At 34.9% G+C, this 25,808-nt stretch overlaps 1 protein-coding gene across 1 annotated transcript in view; it reads left to right on the top strand.

The window, feature by feature from the left end:
- LOC137248415 (uncharacterized) overlaps positions 1 to 25,808 on the top strand; it is a 277,648-nt gene that overhangs the window by 135,068 nt on the left and 116,772 nt on the right. Inside the window, exons 20-21 of the mRNA XM_067779354.1 lie at positions 15,133 to 15,273; positions 15,353 to 15,640. Coding sequence (XP_067635455.1) covers positions 15,133 to 15,273; positions 15,353 to 15,640 — 429 coding nt within the window. The remainder of the gene's footprint in view (positions 1 to 15,132; positions 15,274 to 15,352; positions 15,641 to 25,808) is intronic.

Below are 25,808 nucleotides of genomic sequence, written 5' to 3'. Positions count from 1 at the left end.
AAAAAAAAACACGACTAATATCAATGATGACAATTTAAAATTTCAAAATGTTTAATTTACTCTTCAACTACTATATCTAAAATTTTAGACGTTATTAACCCTCCTCCTCTTTTCAATAAATATGATACAATCAAAAAAATATTATGTGAAAGATTTTCTCTTAAGGCTTGGTTTCCTCCAAAAGCGGTACCACTATGTTACGACCGCTAAAGAGCGGCCGGTATACTCACCGTTTCTAGCGGCATCGCTTTGTAGGAAACTACGAACTGTTACGGCAGACGAGTTGCAAAAGTTAATTTTACATTCTTGCATGTTTTTTTTTAGTTTTTTATAATTTTTCTTTTAATAAACTCAAAAGAAAATATTTCAATTCAAAAATGTTATTTATTTTATAAATAATTTGAAATATTTGACAAAATATTCACCGCTTTAACAATAACGGTGGAAAAAAACGGTGATGATCGAGTTTCTACCGTCATGACGGCAGGGTTGCTTTATGCCCGGCCGCTATATTACGTTACGGTGAACTTCACCGTCTTCTTAGTTTCCACATAATTGCTTTTACATTGCAATATTTTTGACAACGTACTCTACCGTTATGTAACGGCCGCTATATAGCCGCACCGCTTTCGATGAAACGATTAGAACAATTATTTTCAGAAACTGAACTTGGTGATCGTTCACCATCTGAATTATTCAGATTTATGAAATCACTTATAGTTACTGACTCCATTGTAAGTCAAGAATTACTTTTCAAATTATGGATTCGTAAATTGCCACAAGAAATACAAATCCATTTAACTTCTAGTAACAATCAAAATAAAGATGAAGTAATTATTTTGGCTGGCAAACTTCTCGATTTAATCAAAAACCTGATTCTTCCAAATCTCCTAACGTTTCGAGTATAAATAATAATATTTTAGAACAATGCGTTAAAAATTTAACTGAATTAACTACGGCTATTAATCAAAATTTAAATTAAATTTCTAATGATATTAATCAATTACAAAACCGTTCCAGATCTAATGAAAGAAATAGATCTTAATCTCGAAATTTTTCAAGATACAGAAGTTTTTCTAAAAATCGAAATTTTAATTCACAAAATATTTGTTGGTATCACAAAAAATTTAAGAATAACGCTCTTAAATGTATACCGTCCTGTAATTTTAATCAAAATCATAATTCAAATTCTGAACAAAATTTAAACTGAAACAATCCATTATAACGGTGACGGATAATGGAACTATTATTAAACCTACTCGTCGCCTATTCATATTTGATAAATGCGATAAACTTAATTTTCTTATCGATACCGGCGCAGTCGTATCAGTTATTCCTTTTTCTAAATTTAAAATTTATAGACGAAATTCGTATCTTACTTTGACTGTAGCAAACGGTTGTTCAATTAAAACTTTCGGTACAAAACTACTCAAAATTGATTTAGGTTTAAGAAGAGATTTTGAATTTCCATTCATTATTGCGAACATTGATACACCCATTTTAGGATCAAACTTTTTAGAAAAATTTGGTATTATTGTCAATATAAAAAATAATGAAATAATGGATTCTACTACAAAAATTAAAGTTGCTGGATCTTCTGGATTTTCTGATATTTTCTACTCAAAATTATTATTGTCGAAAATAAGTTTTCAATATTACTTAATGAATTTCCGTCTATTACCTGTGAATCAGATTATACTAAAGAAGTTAAACACCATACGGTTCACAGGATAGAAACAAAAGGTGTTTTACCATTTTCGAAACCCAGGCGTCTTGATCCAATCAAACTTAAAATTGCTAAAGCTGAATTTGAATTTTTAGTTAAAACGGGTGTATGCAAACCCTCAAATTCTCCTATTGCATCTCCACTTCATCTCGTTCCTAAAAAAGAACCAAATGATTGGAGACCTTGCGGAGACTATTGAAAACTTAATTTTATTACTACACCAGATCGGTATCCTTTACCACATATCCACGATTTAACAATTGATTTAAAAAACAAACGTTTTTTTTTCAAAATTGATCTTGTGCGTGATTACCACCAAATTCCAATGGCAGAAGAAGACATTCATTAAACTACCCCTTTTGGAATGTTTGAATTCGTAAGAATGCCTTTCGGTTTACGAAACAGTGCTAGAACTTTCCAACGATGTATTAATGAAGTATTGTGACGAATACTAGCAAAACTAAGGGATACTATCATCTCTAAGCCGATACTGAGCAGTGACTTGTATGCACATTACCAAATTAATCATTATGTCTACACATATGTCTATACAAGCAGCGGAGAGCAACGCACAAACACATGCATATATCTGAGATACTCCCAAAAGTAGGCAATAATTTGTGCAAGTATCACTCACATATACACGTGAATCTGTAGTTATAATTTTATAGCAGTAACTAAGTAAATTCTGGAAACGCCTAGAAGTATGAACGAGGAAATCGAAGAGTATAAAAGAGCGCAATCTGAGCAATCAGCAATGAGTTTAATTTAAGCACGCTATCTGTCGAGAAGTAGTAGTATTGTGAAGTACTTGAATAAAGGCCATTTTGCATTGTTGAATAGTGGAGTTATTTATTAAACAGTTTAGTGATTCGAACGTTAGTAGAAGGTTGCAAATAAGAGGAATTTCAGTAAATTCGTGACAGTATTTTCTGATTTCGATTTTGTATTTACATACATTGATGACATTCTTCAAAATCGCGAGTACTCCATGCATGCAACTATGGAGTACTCGCTATGGACCAACGGAATGCTCCAAAATTAACCACAATTTATAAAAAAAAAACATGGTCCAATTAACATTGCGATGTCCTAGGACTGGACCATATACTCCGGCTCCGCATTACATCAGAGTAATCCATGGAGTACCCACAGCCCAATAAACATCGTGAGTTGATTACAATCGTTAAAAACGAGCAATGATCGGCTTACAATATGTTCCTGTAGAAACATGAGTTGGTCCATTGCAGTGACCAGGCAGTGACAATGAAGATCAACATATAAATCATTTAAAATCAGTTTTCAAAAGACTTGAAGAATTAATTTAAATATCAAGCCTTCAAAATGTAATCTCGGTCTAAATAAATTAAATTTCTTAAGTTACGCAGTTTCAGGCGAAGGTATTAAACCATCTTTAGATCGAATTGAAATCATAACAAATTTTGAAAAACCAATTTCTATAAATAAGTTACAAAATCTTTTAGGTATGGTAAATTACTATCACATATATATTAAAATGTTAGCAACAGAACTTAGTCCTCTGCATGAAATGTTAACACATGAAATTAAAAACAAACTCAAACAATTAAATTGGACAAACGAAACCACATGTTAAAAAACTTTTTGCTAAAAATACTTTACTTACACATTTCGACAAAAATGGTACTTTATCATTAGCAGTAGATGCATCAAATGTTGCTATTGGAGCAGTTCTTCAACAAACTAGCAATAACAAGCCAACCTAATAGAACCGCACTGCGTTTTTTTAGCGCACGCAAACAACCGGCGTTTTTTTCCCTAACCCAAATAAGCATGCGTTGCGACAATGTAAAGCATGTGTGCAAACGTCAAATCTAAATGTCACGCAGAACAAAAATTGGAAATCGAGTTAGGTTTTCACGCAGCAAATTCAATTTGAGTTGCTCTCATACAAGTTGTATGTGCATGAGACATTTTTGACAGAAAATGACTTGCGTGCGTTTATATTAGGTTGGCTTGTTAGCAGGTGCTAAGCTCACGCCCACCCCGGATCATAAAGTTAAAGTTAAAGTGAATGTTAAAATTAAAGCGAAAGTTAAAGTTAAATTTCAAATGAAAGTTAAAGTAAAAGTCAAAGTTAAAGTTAAAGTTAAGGTTAAAGTTAAATATAAAGTTACAGTTACAGTTAAAGTTAAAGTGAATGTTAAAGTTAAAGCGAAAGTTAAAGTTAAAGATAAAGTTAAAGTTAAAGTTAAGGTTAAAGTTAAGTTAAAGTTAAAGTCAAAGTTAAAGTTAAAGTTAAAGTGAATGTTAAAGTTAAAGCGAAAGTTAAAGTTAAATTTAAAAATAAAGTTAAAGTTGAAGTTAAAGTTAAAGTTAAAGTGAATGTTAAAGTTAAAGCGAAAGTTAAAGTTAAATTTAAAAATAAAGTTAAAGTTGAAGTTAAAGTTAAAGTGAATGTTAAAGTTAAAGTTGAAGTTAAAGTTAAAGTTAAAGTTAAAGTCAAAGTCAAAGTTAAGGTTAAAGTTAAAGTTAAAGTTAAAGTTGAAGTTAAAGTTAAAGTTAAAGTTAAAGTTAAAGTTAAAGTTGAAGTTAAAGTTAAAGTGAATGTTAAAGTTAAAGCGAAAGTTTAAGTTAAATTTAAAAATAAAGTTAAAGTTGAAGTTAAAGTTAAAGTTAAAGTGAATGTTAAAGTTAAAGTCAAAGTCAAAGTTAAAGTTAAGGTTAAAGTTAAAGTTAAATTTAAAGTTATAGTTACAGTTAAAGTTAAAGCTGAAGTTAAAGTTAAAGTCAAAGTTAAAATTAAAGTTAAAGTTAAATTTAAAGTTAAAGTTACAGTTAAAGTTAAAGTTAAAAATAAAGTTAAAGTTAAAGTGAATGTTAAAGTTAAAGTGAAAGTGAAAGTTAAAGTTAAAAATAAAGTTAAAGTTAAAGTGAAAGTTAAATATTAACTTCTCATTTATTCAATAAAAGTAAAAAATTTGTTTTCTTATCGGTCACCACGCTTAAAAAGGTTAACTTGAATTAATATCAAAGACAAAACTTGAATTAATATCAAAGAAAACAAAATGTTGCATAAATATTATAATTGCATAAGTTGATAATATGCAATAGCTTTACCGCGGCAGTCCCCGAGTGCCACACGTCCTTTTTATTTTGATTTATGTTTTCTATGTTTCTATTTTCTACATTGTTTTTATCGATATTTACTACTCTAAAGGGAATTATAGTAAAATTATTATTTTTATCGATTTTTTCTACCTTATAGGGCCTTTATATCTACTATCTAACTTATGACCGGTTTCATTTCTTACTAAAACTAAATCCCCTAAATTTACTGCTTTATATTGTGTTTTCCTTTCATAACTAATTTTTTGTTTTTCCTTAGCATGTTTTACTAATTTATATGCTCTATCTTGCGCTATTTGTAACCTATACTTAATTTCTTTGTCGTAAGCCTCATAATTTTATAATGGGCTTACTGTATTTTCTCTTAAAAATTCGTAAGCCTGGGGTTTTTTGGCAAATACTAAATCGTATGGACAATAATTATGAACTGTAGATGAGGTAGTATTGTAACAATACGCAAAACATTTAAGATATTCATCCCAATCGTTTTTGTCAATGGATATGTAGGAACGTATATATTCATTGAATGTTCTATGACTACGTTCAACTGTGCCTAAAGTTTGATGGTGGTAAGGTGTTGACGTTTTATGATTTATTTTTAGAAGTTTGCATAATTCTTCAAATAAGCTATTTTTATATTCGCTTCCCATATCTGTTATAATTGTATTCATGCAACCATAAACTAGGATACAATTTTCGAATATCGCTTTGGCTGTTGTTTTTGCGTGTTTACTGGGTATTGGTATTGCAACTAAATACTTAGTAAAGTCACATACTATAGTAACTGCATATTAATTTTCATTTTCCGACCTGGGAAGAGGGCCTATCGTATCTATTTGTACTGTGTCGAACGCTTTTGTGAGCGTTTCGGTTATAATCATAGGTTCTATCAAGTTTTTTATTATTTTATTTTTATTGCAATGAGTGCATTTTTTGATATATTTTCTGATGTTGTTTTTCATTCCTTTCCAATAGTATTTTTGTTTTATTTTATTTGTAATGCGATTTATTCCTGGGTGGCTTTTCTTTAATTTCTTTAATTTTTTCATTATTTGTCACGTGCATAACTTCTGGAGTTAATGCTATAATTAGATTTTTGAGAACTTTGGTACCAATTTCTTTAAATGTGTCTACCCGGCCATAATTATCTTTAAACAATTTGTCTCCTAAGGACAACTGTATTTTTCTAATTCCTAAATTGCCGGCTTCTTTTATAAGCCTGGCAAAGAATTGACCTAAATCAATCTTCGCCTCATCAATTAGATTTTTTATATTAATTTCGCTACAAATTTTCTTTCCCTTTTTGAAACGTAATTTCGGAGGATCGAAAACGAGCTGGACTAGTCTCTTTACTTCACATTTATTTAGCTCTTCAAATATTATTGGGTTCTCTTTGTGACTTTTTATTTCTTCATTTTTACTACTGGAATCTTTATTGTTATAATTTTTCTTAGTTTCCGATCTAGTCGTAACTTTTAATATTTTACACGCTTCTACCGATATTTGTTTTAGGTCTTTAATATCTATGCGTGATAATGCGTCGGCTACATAATTTTCTTTACCTCCGATATACTCCACCTCGAAATCATATTCTTCCAGATCTAATCTGATTCGAGTTAACTTTGATGACGGATTTTTCATCGAAAATAGGAATGTTAAGGGTTTGTGGTCTATTTTGACCAAAAATATGGCCCAATGAATGACCGCTAATTCTTTCTCAATTGTTGCTTTATTAATTTCTCCTTTAGTAAATGACCTTGATGCATAGGCAATTGGCAATTGTTTTCCTTCATACTCTTGCTTAATACTGCTCCGCAAGCATATCCACTTGCGTCAGTTGTTATACAAAATTGTTTATTGAAATCGGGATATTGTACGATATTAGGGCTTATTAACGCAGCTTTCAAATAGTCAAAGGATTTTTTGCAATCCTCTGTCCAGTCGAAAACTACATTTTTCTTGCAAAGCCTTGTTATTATTCTAGAATATTCTGCAAAATTTGGAATAAATCTTCTGTAATAATTGCAAAATGCGACGAATCTTTTCGCCTCATCCGCATTTTTAGGTGTTGGGAAATTTTTAACAATTTCGAATTTATTGGGGTCTGGCAAAATTCCTTTGCTTGTGCATTTATGACCAAGGTAAGTTACTTCTTGGTTGAAAAATAAACATTTATCTGGATGTAATTTTAAATTATATTTTCTACAAGTTGCGAAAACATCTCGTAAGTTTTTAATCATATGATTTTCGGAGCATCCTAATACGACTAAATCGTCCATGTATAGGAATGCTTGTGAAGGTTTTAAGCCTGCAACTGCTAAAGTCATCATTCTTTGGAATGATTTCGGTGCTACTTAAAGGCCATAAGGTAATCTTTTAAAACGATAAGTACCATTATCTGCTGTAAAGGATGTGATATCTCTTGATTCTTCTCTAAGTTCAATCTGGTGAAATCCAGACATTAGATCTAAGCATGAAAAATATTAAGCTCTTCCTAATTGATCTAGTAAGTCATCAATTCTTGGTAAAGGGAATTTATCTGCGGTTAACTTTTTATTTACCTGTCTGTAATCTACAACCATTCTCCATCTTTTTTCTTGGTTATTCGGTAGTGATTTTTTCGGTACTAATAAAATTGGACTATTAAATTCTGAGATTGAAGGTTCTATTATGTCATCTTTAATTAATTTATTTACTTTTTTATTAATTTCACTCTTATGAGCTTCTGGTATTCTATAATTTTTTACGTAGACTGGGTTATTGTCTTTCATATGAAGTATTTGTTTGTAAAAATTATTAGTGGTAATTGGTTCTGCTTCCAATGAAATAATGTCAATGAATTCTGCACATAATGCACTAAGTGATTTATTTGCAAAGTTTGGAAAATTTTTATTTAATATTTCTAATTTTTCCTTATTGTTGGCCTCATTTTCGAGTTTTTTATTTTTAACTATTGTGTAATCATTCAAATTTTCTGTACGTATATTAAAATCTTGTGTTTGCAATAAAAATACCTTCAGACAATTCTTGTTGTGGGATTAGTAAATCTGAATTGTTATTTTCTATGTGAATTTGTCGAACTACTTCTAATCGTGCGGGAATTGAAATACTATTGATTGTAGGTTTGTTAGTCATCTGAATTATTATGTTTTCTGGGTAGTCATATGGTCTCAATATTAGAGTGTCTCCTTCTGTTTGATAATCCAAAATGCAGTTATATTTTTTAATTTTAATCTAATCCTAATATTCCATCGCATGGGATTGGGAAATTGTCTTCTACTACGTGAAATGTGTGTCTAATTAATAGATAATCATCTTTTAAGTCCGCTTTAACCATGCCAATAGTGCTTGTTATATCTTCACCAATTCCTCTTACATCTGTTTTTTGAGAATTATATATCGTGACATTACTGTCCATTTGACCCTTTTTTTTATTATTGAAATATCCGCTCCCGTATCGATTAGGAGGGTTGATATGGACTCATTCAGAGTTGTTCTGGAAGATATGTAGCTATTAAGGTGTAAATTGAAAATATATAATTTTTTATTTATTGAGGTGGAGTTCGTTGGTTTTCCTGTTGTGTAACACTTGGACATTTCTGGTGTTATTGCGGGTATTTCCTCGCGATCCGAAATTTCGACCGGATCTTTGTTTATTTTCTCTGTTATTATTATTGTAGGTATTGCAAGAACGTCTATAATTTCTTCTATTATTATTGTTTTGGTAACTCCTGCGGAAGTTACCTCGGAACTGATTTTTTTGGCGAATATGTAATATTGAATTTGGATTTCCAGTTACCTCTGTGCAACTGTTAGTGAATTTTGATATGGCTTCGTTCATTGTTGTGAACGTTCCAGCTTGCATAATTGTTTTTACCTTTTCGTTGGAGCTGTTTTTACACATAGCTTTCACAGCTGATTGTGTAGCATACTTGGTTGCTAACTCTGGTGTTATTCCGTCAGATATGTAAGCGCCTTCCAACGATTTTGTGAGCCTTTCAATTTCAGCAGTGTATTGGTTTGCCGTTTTACTACGTTGCTGGATGTTCAGGAGTTTTGCTGTCAAAACTTCAACTGATTCACCTTTAATTGCTGTTTTTAATTTTTGTTTTATTGCTTCAATTGAGCTTTCAGTGCTTAATAAGTTTCTGGCTGTTCCTTTCAGCTTGATTTTTATCATCGAAACTGCTATAGCTTCATGGGTATCCTTAATTGGTCTAGGATATCCAAAGCATTCAAGAAGCTATTCAAGTTCCCAGCTTTACCATCGAATTCTGCCAGAACTGACGAAGCAGTCTTTAAAAATTCGACTTTTGTTTGTGGCATTTTGTCGCTTTCTGTTTGTGAATTTTTATCAGTAATCAGTATCAATTTTTTGGGCTTCCCCTAAATTGGGTTGAGTCTCTGGCAATAGGGCAGCAAAATCTATTTCTATTTCATTTTCAAATGGCGTTGGGACCAATGGGTCAACGTTATATATACTCAGTGAGGATACCAGTTTATCCCTGACACTGGAAAAAATTTCTTGTGCTTCTATCTGATGTTTAGCTGTTAAATTGCTATATACCCTTTGTATGACTTTTCTATATTGTTTAACGACTGTAATATTGTCGTGAGAGGTTTCAACACAGTAAATCTTAGTATGGTTGTATTTTTGTTGATACACTAAGGTCTTCTCTTCCACAAGCTTGTTCATAATGGTTTCCCATTTCTCCATTGGGGCATATATTTGTCCCTTAGAATTAGACTTTGTCTAGACCATCTGCTCGGCTCATGTATCTTTTCTTTAAGAATTTATTGTGAGCTGAGTATAATTTGAGAAACAAATTGAGGCGAGTGAAAATTGTTAATATTATCAACAAGATTTTGATAAATTCTAATGCTTGTTGTTGTTGTTGTTGTAGCGTTAAGGTAACTCCCCGAAGGCTTTGGGGAGTGTTATCGATGTGATGGTCCTTTGTCGGATACAGATCCGATACGCTCCGGTAACACAGCATCATTAAGGTGCTGGCTCGACCATCTCGGGAACGATTTATATGGCCACATTGAACCTTCAGGCCATCCCTCCCTCCCCACTCCCAAGATCCATGAGGAGCTTGGGGTCGCCAGAGCCTCGTCTGTTAGTGAAACGGGATTCGCCGCTCGAAGGTGAGGTTGACAATTGGGTTGGAGAAGCTATATGTTGCGCTACACAACCCCTTGAATCCCACCCTAATGCTTCACTATGGTCAGTGACCTGAATGGAATTAATTACGTTTGCATTGGGTTCTTCTACTGTTGATTCTTTACCTCCCATTTCGAAATAATTGCTAAAATTTTCTTATATTTATTTATTTATTTATTTATTAATATTAGTCGGTACGTCCCATATATTTAACTTCGTACCTCCACCTTTCTTCAGTTGTGGTTAGTCCGGGTATTAATACATTTTCTAAGGTGGGTTCCCTAGGAATGTCAATCAGTTTCCACCATTTTTTTAAGTGAGACTAATTACTTTTTTGCTCCTTTTAATTTCTTTAATGTTATTATACCTTTCTTAAAATTCCTATTTTCCAATTCTAAATTATCAACAATGCGGTTGATAGCCTCGTAGTCAAGGTCATTAGGCAATGCACTCTCCATTGTAAAAGCTTACTTTATATGCCCTTGATTTTTCTTATTTCTGTCTTTAAACGAATTTTTTCCTCTGTGTTTGTGGATAAATTAATTTTTTCATACAAAATTGCTATCGCTTTCCTAAGGTTGAATTTTTTTTACCTCCTCTCTTTCTTTTGATTTTATCTGGTTTTGGAATCTTTGGTTCCTCTATTTTATGCTGCTGATTTCTACGCCTATATTCTTCTATGGTAATTGCCTTAGGGCACTTGTCTTCTTTCTAGTTTGCAGGATCCCTTGTTTATTCCACTTCGTTATGCGTCGGTGGTGGCCTTAGTGGCGGTAGTGCAATACATTTCAATTGAAGGTATACCCATTGCGTGTACAAATGTGGCAGATGCAAACGGTTATCATCCAACTGGTGATCACAAACCCAAGTTACGGAACAAGTGTTGTTTAATTTGTTAATAAATTCTGCCAATAACGCCAGCAAAGAGCTTAATTCGGTATTTAGTTTTATGCTTTCTTCCCCGTGTTTGCAGTTGTAAGGCAGGATGCCAATAATGAGGCAGTAGGCTACTAATTTCGGATGCCAATTTAGGCAGGATCGCCATGTAATAATTGGGATAAAAAATAAATTGAATTTGGTGTAGTGGCAATTAAGCGGCACCAGACGGAATTGAGTTCTTTATTAAAAAGTTGTTTCTTTTATACAAAATTTCTAAGCATAAAGCATAAATAAATCATGTGAATAATTTGTATACAGGTAAAGGCTTGTGGCGAGCATTTGATTAGCTTTAAACAGTAACATACCAAGGTTCATGTTACCAGACGATGCACGGCGTAGTTACCGTGGCGTATAGAAAATATATGTTTGTACAAATGAATGAATGTGTCAATGAATCTCAGGCCGTACCAAAGCGAGCCAAAATATATACATGTACAAATGTATTAATATGTATGAAAGAGTCAATGCATTTTAAGACATTCCAAAACAGGTTGAAATATATGTTTGTACAAATGAATGAATAACTTAATGAGGGAATGCTACAATAGTTGCCGACAGAATTTCCCGTACTCCAGAAGTAAATGCAATTTGCAACTCAAGATATAAATTCAGAAACTTTATATAAAGAACAACAACTGATACATTTTTACAAAAAACCATTTCTGATCAAAATTCTAACAATAATTTAAAAGAAATTCATATTCCAGTTATTGATTTAAATATATGGTATGATGTTTCTCTACAACCTTTTAGACCTTATGTTCCACATGCTATGAGAAGAATTATATTTCACAAAATTCACTCATTATCTCAGCCAAGTATAAGAACAACGAGAAAATTAATTCAAAATAAGCATTATTGGCCTAACATGCGTAAAGAAATTAACGATTGGACTTCATCTTGTATCAATTGTCAAAAATCCAAAATTTGAAGACATACTAAATCTCCTATTCAAAAAATTCAAATACCATCAGGTCGTTTTAAACACATTCATATGGATAATTTTGGACCGCTTCCAGTTTCCATGAAAATTGTTATAATTTATTTAATAATTTGGGAAAAATTTAAACAACATGACATCAGGACGGACAAGGCGACAGCTGTGTCGATTATACCTTGTAAATCTCTTCAAAGCCTTTTCTCCCGAGAGTGGGATTCGACCCCGCACTCCTACGATAGTTGTAGTCAAAATTGTTGTATTTTAACAGTTATTGACAGATTTTCACGTTTGCCTGCAGCTTATCCACTTAAAGGCATTTCAAGAAAAACTATAGTAAAAACTTTTATTCAAAATTATATACCACGATTTGGTATATCATTAAATATTACAGTATATCAAGGTTCACAATGCACTACAAAATTCATACATGGCCTTACCATCCCCAAGCAAATGACATGATAGAGAGATTTCATCGAACATTAAAAGCAGCAATTATAGCATCAAACGGCTCGGTTCATTGGTCTGACATTTTACCATTCATTCTTCTTGGTTGCGAACTTCTATTAAAGAAGATTTAAAATGCTCATCCGCTGAACTTGTTTATGGCCAAACACCAATTAATTGTTTCAAATAGAATAAAGAACATGATTTTTCTAATGACGCTCTTCACAAATTAAGAGAATATTTTTCGCTTGTTCGTTCTAAAGTTTTTCATCATAACAAAGACAACTTTTTCGTTCCTAAAAAATTAGAAAATTGTGAGTGTGTTTTTGTTAAAGTGCTTCGTAAATCTAATTTAGAATCACCTTATGAAGGACCTTTTAAAGTTATCTCTAAGGAACATAAAACATTAACAATTTAATACAAAAATACTATTAAAAATATTTCAATTGGTTTACTTAAACCAGCAAACATACTTATTAACATTAATTTTAATACAAATACATTAAACAACAAAAAAGAAAAATGTTAATTAATTATTTATTCGTTTTAAATTTTAAATTTTCTTGGAGGGGAGAAAATATAGTGTTAACTACTTTGTACTTTAATTTTTAAAAATAATTTTTAATTTTTAAGTTTTCGTTTAAACTTGAAAATTTTTGAATACTTCAAATAAAAGAAAATTCTAATTAGTTTTTAAAATATTGAAACTCTAAATAAATAAAAATAAAGGTAATATCCGCTTAAAACTCACACAAATAGACAACATTGGTTAATTCGTTGTAGTTCTATAAATAGAACCAAAAAGCAAGAACACCAAGTTTCTTTGAAACCGCCTTACCAACGCATAATTTTACCACATGATGCCATACGAAGTGCGGACTGTGAATAAAGAAAAATATGCAAAGAAGGCAATTGGGATGAGGTTTACAACAACTAAGGCATGAAGTGGCTGAATGCGTTTGTAACACTTTAAACCATCGTAGGAGTGCGGGTTCAAATCCCACTCCCGGGAGAAAAGGCTTTGAAAAGATTTACAACGTATAATCGAAACTGCTTTCGCCTTGTCCGTCCTGATGTCACGTTTAAATTTTTCCCAAATCATTAAATAAATTAAATTAAAAAATTAAAAATTGCTTCAAATAAATGTTTTCATATATTTAAAGCAATAAGGGTAATCCCAGCTTAAAACTCATACAAATAAAAATTAAACTAACAATATAAATCAAATATTTGGTTTATTACCAAAGTTTATATCCCTTATTTGGGGGTCCCCAGGATCGAGCTGTCTTATAAGGTCACGTTTTCTCGCTAAATTTGCGGCCTCCTACGGAAAGTGAGGCCGAATTTCGGGAATTCTACCGGCGGGAATAAAGCGAGCCGAGGCGGATTCAATGACCTTGCGGAAAGCACGCTCCCCTTGGCGAGCATCAGTTGGGATAGGGAGGGCAGCAAAGCGATTGTCTGTAAAGGATTTGTATTCATCCCACTTTCCTTTTTTAAAGTTTATGAAAGCGCGTTTTTCTGTGACAATGAAGTCGGCGGTACGCTCGAGCGAAATAAGTATAGGCAGGTGGTCGGATGCCAAAGGTACCATCGGCTGCCAGTTGACGCAGTTTACGAGTCCTGCGCTCACGATTGATATATCCGGCGAACTGTGACAGCTTCCTACCATACGTGTTGGGGCGTCTCCGCTTATTGTGCAGAACATCGTTTCTTCTATTTGATCCACCAACATCTCACCCTACTGTCTGCCTGCAAGTTTGAATGCCATAGATCGTGATGGGCATTGAAATCGCCTAAGATAATGCGATTATTGCCAGTGAGTAAGGCGCTGATATTAGGGCGGTATCCACTGGTGCAACAGGTGGCAGGAGGGATGTAGATGTTGATGATTTCTAGGTTTGCATCGCCTGACCGGACAGTGACGTTCTAAGACACTGTCCCTTCGGCCAATGTCGGGATCAAATATATGATATTGCACTGAGTGGTGTATGATAAACGCGAGGCGGCCTCCATTTCCGCTTTCGCGATCTTTTTTGTGGACATTATACCCAGAACAGGTCTGCTGAGTAGATCTTGCTGTAAGTTTAGTCTCTTGAATCGCAGCAATGCGGATGTTGTGCCGCTTCATGAAATCGACTATTTCCGTGATCTTCCCAGTTAATCCATTACAGCTTAACTGCAGAATTCTGAAGTGGAACGGGGGAGACGTCGCCACTCTGGGAGTAAGTAACGGGTGACTACGCCTGGGTTGTGAAAGGCTAGGACGCAACTGCTGTTAGGGCCCTGGGACTGGACGTCCTTGGGTAAGCATTGGGGTACCCGATGTAGTTGGCTTTGCGGCTGCAATGAGCTGCTGGGAGAATGAAAATTTGTGGGAGGGACGCAACAAATTAAATGGGGTTACACTGAAATGACAGCCCTTGGTCGGGAAAAATCCCGAGTCGCTCCGGTACATAGAACCGACTGCCTTGGGAAGCGAAGAGACTTGGATCCTACCCCGTTTTGGAACGGCCCGGGGTTATTGTTCAGATTATTGGTACCGAGGTCAAAACGTGCCTTTTGAACACTCTTGACATTTTTGGACGTGTATTAACAGTCTACTCCTCTTCTGGAGTATTAAAGTAGTTGTTAATATATTGCATGATGGGAAAAGTTATTCAACAATCAATAGGAGGATGGGCAAGGCAGGAGGTATACTAATTTGTTGAAATATTAATTTAGGTTCTGGCTTTAGTCTTGATCCCTTAAACCTGAGTTGTTTTCGAACCTTGAATGTCCTGATTACTTGTGTGTTTTTTTTTTTTTCAGAGGCAAAAACATATGTGACAAGAACTACCAATACCCATGCGATATTTGTGGCAAACGATTAAAAAAAAAATGGGACTTAAATCTACATAAAAGAATTCATAGCGGCGAAAAGCCCCATAAATGTGATTGTTGTGAAATGCGGTAAGTTATCATAAAAATCCTCGTCCTAATATATTTATCTAAATTTATTCTAGCTTTTCTCTCTGCTTGTATTGAATAGATTTATAAAAGCTGCGACCCTAAGGGAGCATATGCGTACTCATACCGGTGAAAAACCATATAAATGCAAATACTGCGAACGGTGCTTTTCTAGAGCAGGTGTACTGAATAGGCATTTACGTGTACATCTGGGTTATAATATACACAGATGTAAGTTTTGTCCCTTAGCTTTTCGTTTGCCTTCGGAGCTACAGTTACACTCAACTACGCATAAAGACGAAGATCCAGAGACGCGTGAGCGAAATATGGCAGCTTTAAGGGAAGAAGAGGCTAAATTAAAAGTAAATCGGTAAAATGGCACTTATAAACTCCGTAGACTGTTATCTTATATTAAGGTTAATTACTCCGTAAAGCGCGGAATCCAGGGCCGGTATTGTGTTATACGATCCGTGATCGAAAACAATTTTTGACATCGCAATATCTCTTAAATTGTGGATCGGATTAAGGAAATATACTAAATAGTGGATACGTGTACTAATTACAATTCATTCTGATATTTACGAATAGCTTGACAAAATCATATTTATTGTTTGCGTGAAAGCGTTTTTCGATACGTGATCGTATTACACGGACCCAAATCCATTGTAAATCTTATGTATTCTTGGTATTTTAAATGGCACTACGCCAGTTATTATCTTGTTTGATTCACTTTTGAGAATTTTCTTTCATTTCATTTCGCGTTTTGTATATAATGAGTGCAAAAAACCACCCTAAAAAAATGGTTCCTTACAACCCCATTTGGTCCGCTGGTCCTCTTTTTACTCAATTTTGGTCCATTTTCGGCACGGTTTTGGTACTTTTATTTCTTTTTCACTGAAACAAAAATTCAAAATACTGCTAATAAAATTTGCCACAAATTTATTAACCCACATATAATTTTAATTTACTTCAATAGAATTCTTACCACGAAAGTTGAAACTTTTAAGACGCTTGATTTTTAGTCTGAGTTCAAAACCACACTTACTGAATCTAGGATCTGGTATGAAGTTTAAGCTGTTAGGGAAAAAGTAAGCATCTATAAAAATAGCATTAACACAATTATGTAAAAAAAAAAAATGTAAGGCGCGATAACCTCCGAAGAGATCTAAGGTCGAGGTTCTCTTCCAATTTGCGTCGTGCTCCTCTTGGTTTTCCCTACAAATTGGCCGGACGGGACCTACATGTTTTATGCCGACTCCGAGCGGCATCTGCAAGGCAGATGAGTTTTCACTGAGAGCTTTTCATGGCAGAAATATACCCGGAGCGCTTGCCAAACACTGCCGAGGAGCGACCCCGCTTAGCAAAATTTTCATCTAATTGAAAAACCTTATTTCTAAAATTTTGATGTTGCTTCGCCCGGGGTGTGAACCCAGGGCATACGGTATGTCAGGCGGAGCACGCTACCGTCACACCACGGTGGCCGCCAATAACACAATTGCTTAGTTTCTTTTACGATGTACTGAGTTTGCCACAGCGTAAATTTTTTAACCGTTCCTTACTAAAACCTAACTGCGCTATACATTTTATTTCATTGCTATCAAGCAAAACTAGGTTCACAACGTTTCATTCGTGAAAGTCATATGTAGTCTTATCCCAGAAATGTGAAAATGTAATACCGAAAGGTACATTTTATTTGTGTTTATGCAGTTTGGATTAAAGTCAGAAAAGGACACCACGGAAACATCCTAAAATATTTGCTTTTTACAACGAATACGACACTCTAGTAATTTGCCGATTTGTTTGTAACCCAATAAAATAAAACTCAAATTTGGTCCTTTTTTCTGAGCCCCTATACGCTAACTGTGAGTTTTAAAGTGTACACAAGAAATTGTGTAAACTTTGAAATTCTGATTCTGTAAAGCAAAACTGTGAACAAAAAAACTCACTGATAAAAACTTCAAGAGTTTTCTTGGCAGCCAGTGTACACTATTATGACATTCAAAACTCAGACGAACTGTTGCAGAATAATTTTTTTGTTTTCATGGCGTTTGATGAATATTTTCTCACTGACATAAGACTTTTACATTCAGCGCTCATTCAGCAAAACAATGTGCACAATAATTTACAGAATCGCATGAAAATTTAAAGTGTAAATTGTGTGTGCAAATGTGTTTCCAATGAAAGTTTTTGACAGTTAGGGAATTGACCCCCTGGTCCATTTTTTCGATTAATTTTGCTCCTAAATGAAAACATGGTGTGGCAACCGTCACAAATCGCCTACCCTGTGTGTGATTTGTGGGCAACCGTGTTTGAAAATGCATGTGGCAAGGTTGCATTTTTCAGAACAACATTTTTTTTTTATAAAACAGTGGTATGCAAGCGACTGCCATAGTAGTAGACATGTACATGGATATTATGAACAAAGTTTAAAACTAAAAAATGTTTCTTTGAAATATAATCTAAGGGAAAATGCCCACGAGGTGTAGCTTCATAGACGCGTATTAGGCACAACATAAGGCGTAGAGAGAACGTAGCTGCATGCCATATTTTGTACACGTCTACGAAACTACGCCTCGTGTGCATCTTGCCTAAGTTTAACTTTTTTAATTAATGATGATAAATAACACGTGAATCAATTATGCTTAAAGTGACTTTTGCATCGTTTTGGCACTTGCGTTGCGTGTACATCTGACTTTGAACACATGCGCTATAATTGCTTCAATCCATAAGCAACGCAATGCCAACGTCAAAGCAACACACAAATAATTAAAAACATACGTTCTTCTTTAAATTTTTTGCATTTTCTGAGTTTCTATCGTCGTTCAACTAAATAAAAACATAATTTGTATTCATCCTGGAACTCGACGCAATCTGATGAGGGCACAATAGACCAATGTTCGCAGTGCAATTCCTAATAAATAAAATGTGACTCTTTTGCGTTCATTGTCAGAGGGAAACTTTTAAAATAAATTTTCTCCGCGTGATGTCACGCTTTTGACTACATGTTTCATTGCTGACGTAGTGTTCAGACTTTATTCCAATCGGAGTATTTTGCTCCTCTCTTACCTCCTGTTACAATTTTTATCTCAAAGGTTTATTTGGGTCGAGTTGAAAACTAAATAGTATTACTACGTAATATCTTTTGGTTGAAGTTTTTATTGTATACGTATGAAAAGCTGATTGGTTACAAGTGACGATTGGATGAAATGACGTGAATTCATTATTTGTGTGTTAAGACATGTTTGTTCACATTTTACTCACAGTTTTTGTACTTTTTTCGTACGGAATAAGAAATAAAGTAAAATGTAAGCAAAAAATGTGTCCGGGCGCGATCTGTAAATCGCTGCACTATCGTCATATCTGCGTGAAGCTCATATAGCTCATCATTATAGCTCCTTCGATACTCGCCGTCGACATCACGGATAGGACTATAAACCTTCCGGAGAACTTTTCTCTCGACACCTTCCATGATTCCGAGTCATACATCAGGACAGGTATGATGAGTGAGAGGACTTTACTTTTCAATTGTCTAAACAAGCAGTTGTTGGCAAAAGTTATCTCATAGCGGACTTTGACAATGCACAAATATTAGATATAGAAAAAAGAGAAAAGACAAGACTAATTTTAGAGAGCTTAAGAATACAGCAAAAGATAAACAATGTAATGAACTTCAAAGAAGATATAAACAACATAAGTAATGTCTATACTGCGGTTGTGCGAAAAGAAAATAAAACAAGTAAATGTCAACATTAAGGTACCTATATATATGTATTCTGTACACAGTGTAAAAAAATGTGATACTATTTATGTAAATTAATCAATGTAAGTAATAATTTCATGTTTGTTGTTAAAAAAATTTTAAACTATTAAAATATTTCAATAAATAGCTTCCTGAGGATGACGCATGAAGCGTTGAAGCAAATCAAACAAAAACAAATTTTGCTTATTTAGACGACCAATAAGCTCAACCCAGCACCAAAAGTTATCTCCGTTTGATTTCTAGGCCGACATTGTTTTTGCTTAATGGTTCTTCCCAAATGAACGAAATCCTTCACAGTCTCGAATTTATATCCGTCAACAGTGACGTGGCTGCAAAGGCCACGATGACAGCAAATACTTCGTCTTGTCCAAATTTACTGCAAGATCCACTTTTTTTGCTTCTCTATCTTATACCAACTCTTCGTCTCCATGTTTGAACAGCCCGGCGGTTATCCCATCATTACTTGGCACCTTGTGATTTTTTAGCCGTGATATTGCCATTCTCACTACGCCATAGTTGGATGTCGGAGAGTGTTTTTCATCATCGGCTATCGGGATATCGGGTTCGTCGCCCCCTACACTCTGTACGTCAGTTACCAGGTCGCCATTTTTATTTCTACAGGAATCTGCCCCAGTCTTGAAACCTTCTGTCATTAAAAGAGCATGAAATATGTATGGTAAACCGAAAATAATTAGAATAATATTTTTTCGAGATAAATATCCGGGGAGATAGAATGTGGTGTGTTAATGGGAGCATTAATTGGTCATCCTACACGTTTTAGGCCGACTTCATGTGCATATGAATAGGCAGATAACTTTTTTGCTGAGAAACATTTCCTGGCAAAAACACAATCGAAGGGTTTGCCAAGCCATGAAATCAAAATTTTATTTTTACTCCGGCGTAGTCGTTTACTCAGGTAACCGTTTTAAATACTCCGAACACTGATAGCGAAACAGGAGAAAAATGTAATAAATGGAAAAATTTCAAAAGCACTACGTCATCAAACTTTTTTTCATTCCATTATGAGGCTACGCGTTTCCTTTGGTTTCGAGGACGGATTACCTGAAGAAATTTAATTTCTTATTTTTTTCAATAATTGTTTGCTTTTTGTAGCGACGCTCGAAAGTAGCTTCGTGTGCAGATCTTGAGGCGCAGAGAAATCGTAGCTACATGTCATATCTTGTACGCGTCTATGAAGCTACATCTCCTGTGCATCTTGCCTTATTCGTACGGAAAGTAAAAATTAGCCAGCACCAAAACGAAAATTGAGAGAAAATTTATGATATAATGCATAGGTATAAAATGCATGCAATGTATAAAATCATTTTTATTATATAAAATTAGTATGACATATATGATTTGTCAATATTATTTTAGTTCTGCTACACATTTATAACATATAGTTAGAAGTAAGCATGATGTAATACTAAAGGTGATATCAACAACATAACCTCACTTTTCCGGCAGCTCTAAATGCCAGTATTTACGTGTTTCAAAAGTAATAAATTTGGATTGCTTAATTTTTCGTACAAATTCTTCAAATAAATTAGTTTTCTGCAAAATTTTGTTTATATTCTGTTAGGGAGGCGGTGGTGCGACCGGTGCTTACCTATGGTTCCATAGTTTGGTGGGAAGTTCTAAGTAAGAGCTACAATCTCACCAGTCTGCAAAAAGTCCAGCGCACTGAGTGTGCTGGTGCCATAGGGGCCGGACGCACTTGCCCCACAGCTGCTTTAGACCCCATTTTGCACCTGCTTCCGATCGACTTGCATATACTTTGTACATCGTCACAAACCGTACTGAGAATCAGGGAGTCTAGGTGTTGGAAGGATACTCAGCAAGGGCATAGTAGTAACCTAAATTAACTTCCGGATGGTACATGTAGTACCGCGACAGATTACTACCCTCGCAAACTGAAGTTTGAGTACGGTTGTAATACCGCCATTCCAAACAGGAACGAGTGGAAGAGAAACCCGGGCATAAGGGTCGCGACATCCAACTCTACACTGACGGCTCCAAGATGGAATCGGGAGTGGGGGCCGGAGTCTACTCTGAGTCCCTAGATTTGTCTGCATCATTCAGACTCCCATCGCACTGCAGCGTGTTTCAAGCAGAAATCCTCGCGATTTGACAAGCCTGCAAATCACTGGGGGGCTTGAATGTAGCTGGTAAAGTTTGCATCCTGTCGGATAGCCAAGCAGCGATAAAAGCGCTTTCCTCGCCACACATTAACTCAAAATTTGTGTGGGCTTGTAAGCGACTCATATTCCAGTTATCCACCAATCTAGAACTATGCGTTATCTAGGTCCCGGGTCATAGGGGGATAGAGGGTAACGAGAAGGCCGACGAGCTGGCACGCAGGGGCTCATCGGAGATGAGCGAGGAAATCACCAGTGTTGAAGTAGGCATACCCTTAGCAGTAGCCAAGGGAATATCCAAAGCTTCTACTTGAAGAAAGCACAAACAAAGTGGAATAACATCACCACCTGTGCAATATCAAAATCCATTTGGCCAAACTACGATGGAAGGAGGACGAGAAGTCTTCTGAACAAATCCAGGGCCAACACACGCAAACTGATAGCAGTCTGCACCGGTCATTGGGCAGTAGGCACGCATGCGGAAAAGATGGGCATTCTATATAACGACTACTGCAGAAGCTGCAAAGATCCAAATGCCAAGGAGACAGTTGAACACTTTATGTGTAAATGTCCGGCTCTAGCTAGAGCCCGACTAAGGTTCCTTGGAACCCCGTTTCTAGAAGACCTTAGAGGTCTATCTGTGATAGCAATCCCGAATATTCTTAATTTTATCAACAACTCTGGCTGGTTGTAATACATTGACCGTAACATTCCGTAGGTTTTAGACGGGTTATATGGCATCAAAACGGCTTTAAATAGCTACTTGGGCGACCAGGGTCACAGCCATTTCACCTACCTACCTACCTGTTAGGGAATACAAAGTTACATTAATCTATTTGGCTAAACAATTCTAGTAACGGCTTATACAGTTATAATATTTCTAAACGTATAGTGAAATCTGCTACGATCGTAGTAGGACTCAAAGGCAGTTTTGTATGATAGACAACCCTCTAAATTTTGCATGTCGAACTTGTCAGAATAAGGAAAAACGTTAACGGGATGAGAACACCTGAATATATGGAAGTATAAGATAATGATTAATGACTACATTTATAAGTGTTTCATTTATTTTCATCGAGGAATAAGTGCGTAAATATAAAAAAGCATGTTTTAATAAAGTACATGTGAAGCCCCATAGATAAAATAAGTAACAGAATGAACTTTGGTTGGTATATTATATTTTTAAAATAAAAATCTCTTGCTAAAAAAGGAGCAAACCCTAACTAATTTTTTTCATTTTCGTACTTAACTACACTCCCTTTTGTGATTCAGGATTTTGGGCAAATTTTGGAAAAACTCCGAACATCATTCCTTCATTATACTTCATTCGAGTGCCTTCTTTCACTGCCTTCCGCTCTATCGCAACATAACCTAAATTTAAGCTGCTAAACTATATAGTAAGCAATGCCCAAATCATAAGAAAAAGCTCAACACATTTTTTCCCCTTGTCAGCATGGCTTGAAGTAATTTTATTTAAAAATATCAATTTTGCTTTTCTATTTGCCATTTTGTTTACAAAATTTCGTTAAAGATGCGGTTTTCGCAGTTTTCGTGGTTTGCATTATGATCTGGATAAGCGCTTAACTATAAAATTTCAAAAATACTTATTGTGCTATTGGTATTTTTATTAAAAGTTGGTAACCCTTTATACTGACACTACTCTCCATGCATGGTTCAACTATATACAGGTTGGCTCATCTGTAAAGCAACAAAATATGTCTGTTCAAATTGTCAAAATCTGTGTATTGGTGTTGGTGCGAATGGTATGGAATGGAAACATAAAACTTAGCAGTTTTTGTATGTGTAAGTAAAATGTTGCCAATGTGTTGGTTTCATTTTGAGTTTGCCATCTCCTTTTGACAATCCCTTCGACCATGCAATGACATAAATAAAATCAGCTGATGAGATGAGCCAACCTGTACATAATTGAACCATGTCTCCATGTCAAGCTTTAAAATCTCAATTTTAACCTACACTGCATCCACTTGAAGTTTATTTGACGGATAATTGTTTTTTTTTTTTTTTGGAAAAATTATAAAGAAGCACTGGATTTTATTTTTTAAGTTTTCAGCCCGAAAATAATTAAAATATTTTGGAAAAATACATTTAGGCATCGAACGTGCTATGATTTGCAACTCCTCATGAATGCTTTGCTGTTGCTTCTCATATAAAAGTTGGATTTAAATATACAGTTCACCGCCTATGTATATCACATGTGCTAAGTTCTTGCTAAAGAAAGCCATCAGTTCAGCTTCGACACTATTCATTCCGGCCGGTGGAATGCCTGAAATCAAACCACACTTCCCGGCGGAAGCTGCAAAGCTAGCAAGAGAACGTGACCTAGCGAGGTAACCCGACTCACACACTAGAAATCTCAACTTGGACATTATGCTGCTGGTAAAGACCCCGACTACTTAAAAAAGGTGCTTACAGTTTTAATCTTAACAAAATTTGCAATATATACATGATACGTAATAACACTACCAGTTCTGGCCCCCTTCTATTTAGTTAATCTCTCCATAAAACATTTAGTGCGATAAAAAAAATACTTTCTTCCAAACTCGTTTAACCTTAGAGGAGATTTGGAACAAGTTTCTCTTCAATTAGCGTCGTGCTATTTTTAATTTGCCTTACGAATTGGGTGGACGAGACGTTCATATGATGTATTTTGGAACGATTTTCCGTCATCCCTTGTCAAATTTGGTTTCGAGGCAAACCGATTTCGGCGCTGTGCCATCATCAGTGTCGATTTTCGTTGTGATCTGTTGTTGTCGTTTGTCTTGTATTTAATTGTTTTGTTAAAATTGATGCTTGTGTATATTTATGTATGTGTATGTGTTGTGTGTTCATTCCGAACCGAGGGTGGGTTTTACTGATCGATTGGTGTGGCTGACTAAGGCAGGTAAAAGTCAGTAATTCTACTCGTTTGACCTTCTTTGTGGGTTCGCTGCTTTGGTGCGATTATTGTTTTGTGTTTGTCTGTTGTACCTGTGTGATTACTTTGTTTCTTGTAGACAAGTTTTAAAAGCTCAAATATTGTGTCAGAAATTGTGTTTATCTGTTCGTTTATTATTCTACCGTCGAAAGTTTTCAGTTTGTAGATTTCCATGTTTTTGTACGTTCAGACGTCGGGCCTTTGATTGCATGTGAAGGACCCTAACTGTTTTATTGATGGTTGCTGGGGAACATTAATTTTTGACCATATGATTTGCGAAGTTAGACTCTGGTATAATGTTTGGATTCCGGGTTTTTCTGTTGTAATCTCTAATGTGTTCTTTGAACCTCGTTCTTGTTTGTCCTATGTAACTGTGCTCGCATCCGCAGGTAAGCTTGTATACGCCGTGGCTGCTAAACGGATCGTCTGAGTTAGTATTAGATCTTAGTTTTCGCCATAGATTGTTCGATGTTTGTAACGCTGTGTGAATTTTGTATTTTTTAAAGAAGTTTGCCAATTTATATGTTGCTTTTCCAGTATATGTCATAGTCGTCCAGGTGTTATTTTCCTATTCATTATTTCTTTTGTTTCTCCATGCGTCCTTCGGAGCTGATCTACTAGTGCTTTTTTATATCCGTTGTTTGCAGCAATGTTATATATTACTTCAAGCTCTCTCTTATATGCTTCTTGTGTAAGAGGTGTTGTTGTTGTTGTTGTAGCAGTGAGTAAGAGGTGTTCTTTCAAGTCTATGTACCAAATATTTTATGCCGATTCCGAACGGCATCTGCAATTCAGATGAACTTTTACCGACAGGCTTTTAATGGCAGAAATACACTCGAAGTGCTTGCGAAAACACCCAGGGCGACCCCGTTTAGAAAAACTTTTTTCTAACTAAAATACCTTTTTATTTTTAATGTAAAAAGTCGACCAAAAATCGACCAGTTTTATTAAATTTGGCAAGTACATACATAAGTAATTTTTAAATATAGCAAATGTTGGCATATAGCCTCTTACGGAACACGATATTTGAATATGTATACCTAGTTCCTTTTAAATCATTTCGTTCGTGACGTTTCTCTTTAAACGTATCCTTAAAGTATATGTAAGAGCAAACAACTGGGTATATAATGTTCTGTTTTGTCCAACCTTAAACTTCCTTACATGTTTTCTCCTAAATTCGAAACACGATCTCGTTTTAGAAAAGTTTCTTCACTTTGGTAAAAATTCCGAAGTAATCACTTGGATCGAGTATACTCGATACCTTTTACTGAGTCGATATTTTGATCCGAGTATTTTTGCAGGTATATAGCCTGTTATATCCTTTAACGGTCTCTTTAAATCTCTTCTATATAAAACTGTGCGTGGCCCTTTACCAAGTTCGGTAATTTTCCAGACTCATACCCTAAGACAATGAAGTAGTTTACCAAGTTTTGTAATGGCAACTTAAACCGTTTTGTAGGTAATTGTTTACTTTAGGTTACAACTGCTAAAACTCGTCCAAAAATATCGCTAGAGGTGTTAAACGATGTGTTTTGATCCTAGGACCGCGAATCCGAAAGAGGAAATTCAAAATTTTATTTCTGTCAAAAGATATTTCCAAAAAACCGAAAAATGGTGCCGGAGCGCTCCGAAACCGGGGCGGATCCATAGCATTTGTGCGCAGAACACCCTTCTGCATTGGCGGCCTTCAGGTCGCGCTTATAAA

This window comes from Eurosta solidaginis, chromosome 4, assembly GCF_040869045.1.
Source record: "Eurosta solidaginis isolate ZX-2024a chromosome 4, ASM4086904v1, whole genome shotgun sequence".
NCBI lineage: Eukaryota > Metazoa > Arthropoda > Insecta > Diptera > Tephritidae > Eurosta > Eurosta solidaginis.
This window is presented reverse-complemented; position numbering and strand designations above follow the sequence as displayed.